Source organism: Coregonus lavaretus, assembly GCF_964263955.1.
Source record: "Coregonus lavaretus genome assembly, chromosome: 20".
Classification (NCBI taxonomy): domain Eukaryota; kingdom Metazoa; phylum Chordata; class Actinopteri; order Salmoniformes; family Salmonidae; genus Coregonus; species Coregonus lavaretus.
This window is the reverse complement of record NC_140007.1, coordinates 16655941-16667803: the sequence shown is the minus strand read 5'-3', so window position 1 is coordinate 16667803 and position 11863 is coordinate 16655941. Positions and strand designations below refer to the sequence as shown.

The window sequence follows — 11863 nt, the reverse complement described above, 5'->3', positions numbered from 1 at the left end:
TGCACTTAATGTCTGGGTCCAATTTGTACAGCCAAAGAATGGGCACCTCTGAAATCTGCTGTCTTTAGAGACACTTTAGAATTTTGTAGTGAGTATTTCTATAGTCTTTGTTTTGATGAACCAGTGAACTTAGTCATTTAATAATAATATGCCATTTAGCAGACACTTTTATCCAAAGTGACTTACAGTCATGTGTGCATACATTTTTACCTATGGGTGGTCCCAGGTATCGAACCCACTACCCTGGCGTTACAAGCGCCATGCTCTACCAATTGAGCTACAGAGGACCACATTTCACTGGTTGCACAAGCAAGCTAGCCATGTGCAGGACTTTTACATTTTCTTCTGGAAATTGTTTTGACTACAAACTAACTACAATTTAAATAAGGCACTTTTCTGTAGTTCAATGAGGTGGAATAATGGAAACGCAATGAACTAACAGCTTGAGGCAAAGGGCTTAAATATGAATTATTCCTCAAATTTGGCTTCCAATTGTTGCTACTCCACCGATTTCTGACTGTCAAGATCAACCTGTTTTTCCCCCCATCCAAATGTATCCATTTGAGCTTTTGCCCAAGGCTAACCTCCAACAAACGGGGCTAGCGGGAAGTTAGCAGGATCAACCAGTTTCTCAAGCCCCATCATGGAAAGTCACCCAGTCATTGCTCTGTCATCGCTCAATAGTGTGAAGAATTTCTTACAGGGCTGAGTTGTCATGCATGCCACAGTTTAAACGGCAGAAACTAGTCTTGTAACAGACGTCACCTTCCAGCTGTGGAAACTGTTGTCCTCAATTCCACCAGGGTTTTCAGAGAATTCCTTAACAATGTTCCACAAAGGCACTAGGCAGTATCCCTAAGCTAGTAATAGCCTACTTGTACCATAGAGGCAGAGAAACCGACAATGCTACATGGTCGAGATGTGCAGGGTTTTCTGTTCATTTGATTCACACACCATGCATCCTTTGAATATGGTAGGCACTTTCTGCCTTAACAGTGGGTTAAAAGGCGCTGTATGGTCAATCTGACGTCTGCATTGGCCATGCAGCATTTACGGTGATATGGCCTCTGCAGAAGTAAGGGCATTCGTACCTCCCAGAGCTGTTGTGAAGGAACTTGTCAAGGAAGTGAGTTTGTGTTAATACAGAACCTCCTGGCCTCGCCTACCGTCAACCAATCATGTCAATGTGGAGCTATTCGGAGCCTTCCGCATTGTTACAAAATTTGAGAGGCGCAAGGCGATGCAGTACAGAGCTCAATTTGGCCTCTGCATGCCTCCAGAGGCTCCGCAATTGCGTCACACCATCCATACGACTCCGACCACATTTTCGGATCAAGCGTAAATTGGCTTTTAGTTGTATTGTTTCTCCCTTCAAAGATCACATTTATTTAGCCAGTCAATGGCAGTCCGTTTGTTTCACTGATGGTAGCAATAATCACCTGCACTATGGTGGTAGATTTGAACAGCATTAAATAAAACCCCTATGTTGATCCAGTGTTTATTTTTTTTTCATTATTTGTCTGTTTAGAGTAGGGGTACAGTTGGCTTGGGTTTAGATTATGGAAGAAATATGATCTGTTTTAGGGATTCCCTTAAAAAAAGTTGCAATTTTGTAACTGCAGTCGACTGGTATTTTGGACGCAGTAATTGCAGAATAACTTCAGTGTACTGCAGTTATACTACACTAACTGCAGTTACACTGCAAAATGACAGCAGTAGTTTTATTTTTGATGCAGTATTTGCAGCATACTGCAGTTACTGTATACTGCACTCTAACTGCAGTCGGCTTGCAATCTTTTTGTGTAAGGTTAAGAAAAATCACACCGGGATTTGAACCAGTAATTTTGTTTATGGCCTTTTCTCAATTGGGTAAAGCTGTCCTCTTCTCGAATCTGCCAACTTCTCCATGACCACGAAACTGATAAGTGGTCGCCACGTGTCAATTCGTTAATAGGTGAGTGAAAGAGATTCCTCCTTTCTTCGCTGAGGATGCTCCTGTGTATCCTACAGTTTTGAAATGTACATTTTAGTCATTTAGCAGACGCTCTTATCCAGAGCGACTTACAGGAGCAATTAGGGTTAAGTGCCTTGCTCAAGGGCACATCGACAGATATTTGACCTAGTCGGCTCGGGGATTAGAACCAGCGACCTTTCGGTTACTGGCACAATGCTCTTAACCACTAAGCTACCTGCCGAAATCAGCCACACCCCCTCTGAAGCAGCTTGTTTTCTCAGAGAAAAGTATGTACATTTAAAAAAAGGTTATGCCACATTTCTATCTATAAAATGTCTAACTAAATTTATTTTTACCACTTGACCCATGTTTTTTGGGATTCCACCCCGTAAACGTAATTTGTCTTATGTGCTATGGAGAAGAAGAGTTGTTTCTTACAAGCGCATTTGTTTCCACATTTCCTCTCCTTACTTCCTAGCTTCCTTCCCTCGTAAGGTTTCAAAAGGGAGGGGGTGAGGAAAGAATGCAAGGAGTCGATTTAAATCCAATTAAGAAAAGGCCTGTGTTATGCCCTCATGGCAGAGCTGCCCTTAGTGTTGCATTTTAATATTAAATCTTCTAAGGTCAGTTTCTATTTCATATCACAGGAATCATTGTGACTTTTTTTGTCATTGAAAACCTGTCAGGATAAACAAACATGATAAAAAAAATCACACAAAGTGTTAGATTCAAGCCTTATCGGCGAAGTTCCGTGTTGTAGAACGATTGACATTTTAAAGGTAATGTTCCTGCATTAGCGGAGACTGCATTCACAGTAAGCACTGCATATGTCCGCTCAATCGGAAATTACCTTTACATTTCAAGTGCACTATATCGCTGAACTTCAGCAATATGGATTGACTCCAGCCATATGGCTATAAATAGACCCTTTTTAAAAAAGGGCATCGGCAAGATTAGAACCTGTAACCTTTTAGTCCCTATCCCCTTTTTAGTCCACTGCGTCAGTTCGGGGGGAGGGCAACACCCTTGTAATTTCACATGCACTACATGACCAAAAGTATGTGGACATCTCATTCCAAAATCATGGCCTTTAATATGGAGTTGGCCCCCCCTTTGCTGCTATAACAGCCTTTACTCTTCTGGGAAGGCTTTCCACTAGATGTTGGAACATTGCTTTGGGGGCCTTGCTTCCATTCAGTCACGAGCATTAGTGAGGTTGGGCACTGATGTTGGGCGATTAGGACTGGCTCGCAGTCGGTGTTCCAATTCATCCCAAAGGTGTTTGATGGGGTTGAGGTCAGGACTCTGTGCAGGCCAGTCAAGTTATTCCACACCGATCTCGACAAACCATTTCTGTATGGACCTCGCTTTGTGCACGGGGACATTGTCATGCTGAAACAGGAAAGGGCCTTCCACAAACTGTTGCAACAAAGTTGGAAGCACAGAATCGTCTAGAATGTAATTGTATACTGTAGGGTTAAGATTTCACTTCACTGGAACTAAGGGGCCTAGCCCGAACAATAAAAAACAGCCCCAGACCATTATTCCTCCTCCACCAAACTTTACAGTTGGCACTATGCATTTTGGCAGGTAGCATTCTCCTGGCATCCGCCAAACCCAGATTCATCCGTCGGACTGCCAGATGGTGAAGAGTGATTAATCACTCCAGAGAACGCGTTTCCACTGCTCCAGAGTCCAATGGCGGGGAGCTTAACACCACTCCAGCCAACGGTTGGCATTACGCATGGTGATCTTAGGCTTGTGTGCGGCTTCTCGGCCATGGAAATCCATTTCATGAAACTCCCGACTAACAGTTCTTGTGCTGACGTTGCTTCCAGAGGCAGTTTGGAACTCGGTAGTGAGTGTTGCACCTGAGGACAGAAGATTTTTACGCGCTTCAGCACTCGGCGGTCCTGTTCTGTGAGTTTTGTGGCCTACCACTTCGCGGCTGAGCTGTTGTTGCTCCTAGACGTTTCCATTTCATATTAACAGGTCTTACAGTTGACCGGCTCTAGCAGGGTAGAAATTTGACGAACTGACTTGTTGGAAAGGTGGCATCCTATGACGGTGCCACGTTGAAAGTAACTGAGCTCTTCAGTAAGGCCATTCTATTGCCAATGTGTCTATGGAGATTGCATGGCTGTGTGCTCGATTTTATACACCTGTCAGCAACGGGTGTGGCTGAAATATCCAAATCCACTAATTTGAAGAGGTGTGCACATACCTTTGTATGTATAGTGTATATAAAGCTGTTCAGTCAGTCCGTCATTTAGAATGTCAGAAGATTATAATGTTGGGTTGGAAAATAAAAGCTGCATTGGGATTCGAACTGGCAACCTCACAACCCTCTTCTTAACACCCTACATCAACCTCCAACCTACCTCCCTGGGAGCCTTTTCTTTATTTGACTCTCACCTGGAAACTCCTCCCACTAACCTATCACTAAGCTCTGCCCACTGAGCTTTCATATAACCAATCAATTCATCCCCGACTACCTCCGGAGGTGGTCAAGAAGATCTGATCACATTCAGTTCTACACCTGTTTAAAAATGTGGACAAGATCAGGACACATGTTAGCACCAGGTATAAAAGGGGCTAAAGAAAGAACCGCAGCATAGCTACTTCCCATGTCACATCACATTTGTCATGAAAAATATGTATAATGCTCTTTAATTACTCAAGGCACACATTCATCTAGCCTATGACTGACTATAGGATCTACAGGCTCAGGGAGATGTCTCTGTGACAGACAGTGTAACAAGTGTAACATGGCAGACGCATCAACATGTTGAACGTGGCACTCATTCATAACATCATCATGTTGCCATGGGAACATGTCATTTGGAATGGAATGTCAAACAAATTGGCTTCATTCATAGGCCTACATCTCATTTGCATGCCTACAACAGTGACAAAAACAGTAGGTATTTTAAATGCATACCATCACAGACGACACAACATAACGTCATAAAATGTGCATATATTGCACATGTATGTGTATAAAAGCTCTCTCTCTGAAATAGTCATATGACATTCAAAGCTATCCACCAAAATGACGATTTCGCATTCCAAACAATAAAAGTGCCCAGTTAGAACAGTAACATAGCCCTCTTTACGGGAGGACAGTCTTGCAGTTATCTGAGGTGCAATATATCCAACATGCCCAACAATACCTTAACTTTTAATGTGCACCCTGTTGAAGACAAGCACTGTGCTCTTGCCATTATGGCAAGGAAATAACGACTTCCTCTGGTTTGAAGGAAATAGTCCATCAAGAGCCTCGGGATGAGATGGGTAGCAGCAGAAATGCGGTGGGGGTGTGGTCCGAGAGTCTCAGCTTTCATTGGCTGCAGTCTGGGAGAGTTGGGGGAGTTGAGAGGGGTCTGGCCCATTGAGCCTGTCCAGCTCATCCACCTGCGGGGTGGGCATGGTGCCTCCCCAGGCCGCCCCACCTCCGCCCCCCTCCCCTGGCACCGCCAGGTTGGGCACGCTCTTGCTGCGGACGCACTGGAAGTCCACGTGGCGGCTCTTCCCTTCCTCCTTCTCCCAGGACAGCTGAATGAAGGGCCGCTGCACGTAATTGTAGATGACCTCTGACCTTCCTCCCGGGCGCCGCTTCACTTTCTCCTTATAGGTTGGGTACCCTGGGACACAGAAACAGATCAGTGGAAATCCATTTGTAATGTATATCAATACACATTTTACAGGGGGTAACTTGGGTAGAACAGACTTTCAAGTTTGTAAGACCAACACATATTAACATAAAACTACAATTACTGTGGAGCGTGGTCATGGATGCTATTCAAGAAAATATTTTCAGGACAGCACAGAGAATCCTCCACCTTGAATAAAGCATAAATTAATCCCCTGGCCTGGGGAAGTTGAGTGGAGACAAGACCAACTCACCCTCAATGCCTATCCGGATGTTCTTCAAACCTCTCTCCTTCAGCAGGGTTTTGGCAACATCTCTGTTCTCGATGTACTTGAAGAAGCGGTAGAGTTTGGAGCTGTACAAAACTGGACAGAGGCGAGAGAAACATATTCATTCACTCAACATTGAAATTGTTCCGGCGCACAGTTAGCCAAGATGGTTAGCTAGCTAGCTAAAGTTATTAACAGTTAATAAGCAACCACTCCTACATATACTCTTGATAGAAACCGTAATGCTGCTGCGTCAAAAACATGCTTCCAAAAATGATGAGGTGTCTCCAGTTGCGTAACCTTTACATGTGACCAATTTTGAATTGACATTGGTATTGGAAGTTGGTAATTTTTCAGAGTACTTTAGGATTGGTGATGTGTGTGTGTGTGTTTTGACTGGTGGCCTTACTTTGGGAATACTCCTCTCCCATGGGTGGAGGGTGTTCCTCATCCCAGTCCACAATGTCATCGTCGGCCAGAACCACGATGTGGCACTCCCTCTCCCCTCCCTGGGCACATGACACCATGGCGGGCACCACCAGCTCCTCCAGGAAGCCCTCAAACTTCCTCCTTGCCCCATCGTTGGACAGCTCGTGAAGCAGGGCACCTGGGAACATAATGAGACAGTGAAGTTGGTCAAGTGACTATCATGATAATCAAGTGAAGGATATGTCTATGGTGAGACTGCAAGGAGGTTTGAATGCTATGAGGTCATTTTAAAAATATGCTCCCATTTTGCAATCATTCTCAAACAAAATATTCACTCCAAAAACATTTAGTACCTCAACTTGTTATTGTTAAGATTCATAGATGAGGGTATCCTTGTGATGTGTTGTGTTGTCATAAGAGTTGCTAATACCGGTAAAGATATATTTGTAATGGCTGCTGTTCTGCATATTCCATATATTTTGCCCGCCCCTACCCCTACCTTGGTCAATCCCCTAAACTGGTCAGTTTACACATGGAGTGACAGGTTAGAGTTAAGGGTGGTAATAATGGGTGGTAATACTCACTGAGGTCGCGACACTTGACCGTGCTGGCATTGAAGTTGATACAGAGGTAATCACAAGCCTCTCTCAGCTCTGACACTGATACGCCATCGGGACACCTCATAACACCCGTCTGATAAAAGTTCTGGCAGAGAAATACACATTGGAATGAATGAACAGATCGTTTTTGGTACCTCTACAGCTGTGGCAATACCAGTCATTTCACTGAGATGATAGACTGGCTTTAAAAATGCCAGCCCCATCACAAGTACTGGAGGAGAGCTTTTATTTGCAACATTATAAGATTTTCAGAAGTTGTTGGGTCGAGGCTATAAAGTATACACTGAGTATATATATAAACAATAAGAACACTTGTTCTTTCCATGACATAGACTGACCAGGTTGAATCCAGGTGAAAGCTATGATCCCTTATTGATGTCACTTCAATCAGTGTAGATGAAGGGGAGGAGACAGGTTAAAAATAAGGATTTTTAAGCCTTGAGAAAATTGAGACATGGATTGTGTATGTGTGCCATTCAGTGGGTGAATGGGCAAGACAAAATATTTAAGTGCCTTTGAACGGGGTATGTAATAGGTGCCAGGCGCACAGGTCTGTGTCAAGTACTGCAATGCTGCTGGGTTTTTCACACTCAACAGTTTCCTGCAAAAGGTGGGGTGCAACTCAATATTAGGACGGTGTTCCTAATGTTTGGTATACTCAGTGTATATTTTCTGCACTGTGTGAGTGTCTGGTTATAAGCAGTGCTGGTTACTGGTGTGCCAACTCACCAGTATGACCTGAAAGATGCTGGCACTGATGCCCTCCGTCAGTTCATACTCGCCCTTCCCATTGGGCCTGGTGAAATTGTGCTGTCGCGCTGGGCCAAACATTCTGCAATGACAACTTGAACAAATGTAACCCAAACCTTAACCAACTATGTTTTCTCTAAGTAACATTTTCATATCCGTATGTACTCTACATTCATAAGTAAGTGAAATAAAATATATAATTATTTAAGTTAATTTCCCACTGTACCTCCCTAGCATGGTGTTGGGGTGTGCAGTGAAGGTGGCGGGGTCCACCACAAAATGGCTACCGTCCACAACCAGTGTGACCCTCTCACGGTGAACGGTACCCAGGTCCATTCTTCCCTCTTTCAATACGCTCATCTCTCTGCGTCTCTTTTCCTCTAACAGACTCTCCCCTCTACTGTGGGTGGACCTGGCCACTTGGAGATCACTGTAGGATTGGCTGTTTTAAGATCTGTAAAAAAAATTAAATAAGATTAGGATTATTCCTGTGGAGGACACCCTTGCAACGGGAGCTGCTCTGAGATCTGTTCCAAAATCAACAGGATTCTGATGATTACAAGAGAGAAGATTGAATGGGCTGCAAAGATATTAGCATGACAATGCTATAGACCCCATACTGTCCAGATATACCTGACTGTCAAGATTCCCCTAAAAAAGAATGACTTACAATGGTAGTCATCACCCAAAAAACCTTATCAAATGTAATAAACAGTTCACTAAATCCCTAGTTTAAACCAACATTAGATTAAGTTCTGTTGTACGAGAAGCTAGCTATTCTACATTTAAATTGACTTTAGGCCTATTGACTGTAAAAAACGATGTAGACCTTCTTTCTATTCATGAATGTGATTTCAAGAATGAGTTAATCATCAGTACATTACATTAGCCTTTCACATAGCACTACTGTTACAATGAGCAGCATACAGTGCCTTCAGAAAGTATTCATACCCCTTGACTTAATCCATATTTTGTTGTGCTACAGCCTGAATAAAAATGGATTATATTTATAGATTTTTTTTCCTCACCATCTACACACAATACCCCATAATGATGACGTGAACACATGTTTTTAGACATTTTTGCACATTTATTGAAAATGATATACAGAAGTATATAAGTATTAACACCCCTGAGTCAATACTTTTTAGAAGCACCTTTGCCAGCGATTACAGCTGTGAGTCTTTCTGAGTAAGTCTGTAAGAGCTTTCCACACCTAGATTGTGCAACATTTGCCCATTATTATTTTCAATATTCTTCAAGCTCTGTCAAATTGATTGTTGATCAATGCTAGACAACCATTTTCAGGTCTTGCCATAGATTTTCAAGTAGATTTAAGTCAAAACTGTAACTCAGCCACTCAGGAACATTCACTGTCTTCTTGATAAGCAACTCCAGCGTAGATTTGGCCTTGTGTTTTAGGTTATTTTCCTGCTGAAAGGTGAATTAATCTCCCAGTGTCTGGTGGAAGCAGACTGAACCAGGTTTTGCTCTAAGATTTTGCCTGTGCTTAGCTCCATTCCATTAATTTTTTATTCTGAAAAACTCCCCAGTCTTTAACGATTACAAGCATACCCATAACATGATGCAGCCACCACTATGCTTGAAAATATGGAGAGTGGTACTCAGTAATGTGTTGTTTTGGATTTGCCCCAATCATAACACTTTGTATTCAGGACAAAAAGTTCATTGCTTTGCCACATTTGTTGCAGTATTACTATAGTGCCTTGTCGCAAACATTATGCATGTTTTGGAATATTTGTATTCTGTACAGGTTTCCTTCTTTTCACTCTGTCAATTAGGTTATTATTGTGGAGTAACTACAATGATGTTGATCAATCCTCAGTTTTCTCCTATCAAAGCCATTAAACTCTGTAACTGTTTTAAAGTCACCATTGACCTCATGGTGAAATTCCGTAGCGGTTTCCTTCCTCTCCGATAACTGAGTTAGGAAGGACGCCTGTATTTTTGTAGTTACTAGGTGTATTGATACACCATCCAAAGTGTAATGAATAACTTCACCATGCTCAAAGGGATATTCAATGTCTGCTTCTTTTCCCCCCCCATCTACCAATAGGTGCCCTTCTTTGCAAGGCATTGGAAAACCTCCCTGGTCATTGTGGTTGAATCTGTTTTTGAAATTCACTGCTCGACTGAGGGACCTTACAGATAATTGTATGTTTAGGGTACAGAGATTAGGTAGTCATAAAAAAATCATGTTAAACACTATTATTGCACACAGAGTGAATCCATGCAACTTATTATGTGACTTGTTAAGCAACACATTTAGACTTGCCATAACAAAAGGGTTAAATACTTAATGACTCAAGACATTCAAGCTTTTAATTTTTTATTATTTTGTAAACATTTCGAAAAAACATTATTCCACTTTGACATTATGGGGTATTGTGTGTAGGCCAGTTACAAAAAAATCTCATTTTAATCCATTTGAAATTCTGTCCGTAACACAACAAAATGTGGAAAAAGTAAAAGAAAAAATACTTTCTGAAGGCACTGTAAAAACTAAACATGCCCATTAAAATAATGAAACATATTTTGTGAACAGCGTAAATATTGAGTTTGTCCCAGCCCCTTTACCAACCAGAAACAACAACTTGTACATTCCTGTTCTGCTAGACAAGTCCACATTACTGTCCTCTGAATCATCAAAGGAGTCTAGCTGTCTAAAATATAATTCAAAGTTAAATAGCCTAGACTCTCATAAAATAATAATTTGTTTAATAATTACCATAAATTCATATGTAATATCAAATGTGTTACCATAGAATTAGGAATTAGAATACTAGAATGAACATAAACCTTCTTATGGTGGTATAAAAGGTCAGCCATTTTGGTAAGGGAGTTGGTCAACCATGGTCAGCCAGTGCTGTGATAAGATATTGTGTAAAACAATGAATTTGAAGATTATCTGCACTGCATGTTTGTTAGCTAGCTAGCCAGCCAGTTTTAGAGGAATGATTCCATTAATTTTCAAAATAACTGCCAATATTCCAACATTCTATTCAAACAATGCAGTCAATCCACAGCCATACACTGGCTGGAATTAGCTGATGATAGGGCTTTTTTTGTTTGTTGACAAGTTGTAAATGAAACAAGTAGTGATATTGTATCATATAAATAACACTCACAGCTTTCCAAGAAAACAAAAATTGAGACATTTATGGTCTGTTTAAATGTATTTTAGAGGCTATTTATACAGATTTCTTTTTTAAATATATTTTATTTATAATTACATGACAATATTTTAGGTTGACAATAATTATATTACACAATTTCTGATATATCTGCCTTATTTTTTTTCTCCTACATAAGTAAAATAAGGAAATGAATCACCCATTACTCTACTGTCATTCATTCCAACTAGACTGGTTTGGATTTCTCCCTCACCACAATGGCTGCCATTTTTTTAACCATTCTGGAACGTTGAGGGTTTATGACAAAGCCGCTCTAGTAATTTAATGGGATCTCTATGTGTGTTACAATCTACAGTATCGGCAGCGTTCTAGAATGTAATGTGGAACCTTTATTGTGGGAACACCATGTGACTTTTACATTGAAGTCTTGTAATACAGTCGCATTGTCCGTGGTCATCGTTCATATATCGGTCCACATTAGGCTACGAGTCGATAGGCTCATGAATGTCCTGAAGAAAAGCCCTAATTCAGACAACACTGTAGTTTAAAAACGGTCTGTCAGCTATCTTTCTGCTTTCGTCTACTCTTCGTCCAGCCATTCATTTGTGTCAAATCATCGATACATTAGCTTCGTTGCCTACCCTGAGAATATAGAAATATTGCATAGTCACTTGGACTAACGCGACAAGTTGCTACATGTTGCATAGGCTACTGTATCTAAAATATCAAAACTTACGTCAGTTTCATGCCCTCGGTGCTCCGGTCTTCGGTTCAATATTTCAAATGCGCCACGGTGCCACCTCATGAGGTTTCAAGTAACTTGAAATACCTTCGCCATGACTCAAATATGCTCCCATTAGGCTCTTTCCTTGTACTGTAAAAACTGAACCAATGATGGCCTGAACACTGCGCCTGTCATAAGGGGAAGTCTTCTAGCCTCAGCTGCGCAAGCACCTGAATGCGGCATTGAACGTGTTTGTCAATACATTTGTATCTATAATGCCATAGGTTCATATCAATGTACAGTTCAGTTG

At 41.5% G+C, this 11863-nt stretch overlaps 1 protein-coding gene across 1 annotated transcript; it reads right to left on the bottom strand.

Annotated features, from left to right (window-relative positions):
• Positions 1 to 4608: 4608 nt before the first annotated feature.
• LOC311147677 (BTB/POZ domain-containing protein KCTD20-like) lies at positions 4609 to 11730 on the bottom strand. Its single transcript, XM_084184431.1, has 7 exons — positions 11566 to 11730; positions 7901 to 8128; positions 7654 to 7756; positions 6889 to 7009; positions 6285 to 6482; positions 5861 to 5971; positions 4609 to 5598 (listed from the first exon to the last, which is right to left on the bottom strand). Exons 2-7 carry the CDS (start codon positions 8032 to 8034, stop codon positions 5288 to 5290), a joined length of 978 nt encoding a protein of 325 aa, XP_084040557.1. The 5' UTR covers positions 8035 to 8128; positions 11566 to 11730; the 3' UTR covers positions 4609 to 5287.
• Positions 11731 to 11863: the final 133 nt, after the last annotated feature.

Excerpts from the sequence above, each read along its gene's own strand:
- LOC311147677 (XM_084184431.1), bottom strand. The coding sequence starts at position 8,034 with ATGAGCGTATTGAAAGAGGGAAGAATGGACCTGGGTACCGTTCACCGT. Across the intron at positions 5,972-6,284 it reads GGGAGAGGAGTATTCCCAAA|TTTTGTACAGCTCCAAACTC; the intron begins GTAAGGCCACCA and ends GCCTCTGTCCAG. Across the intron at positions 5,599-5,860 it reads CATCCGGATAGGCATTGAGG|GGTACCCAACCTATAAGGAG; the intron begins GTGAGTTGGTCT and ends TCTGTGTCCCAG.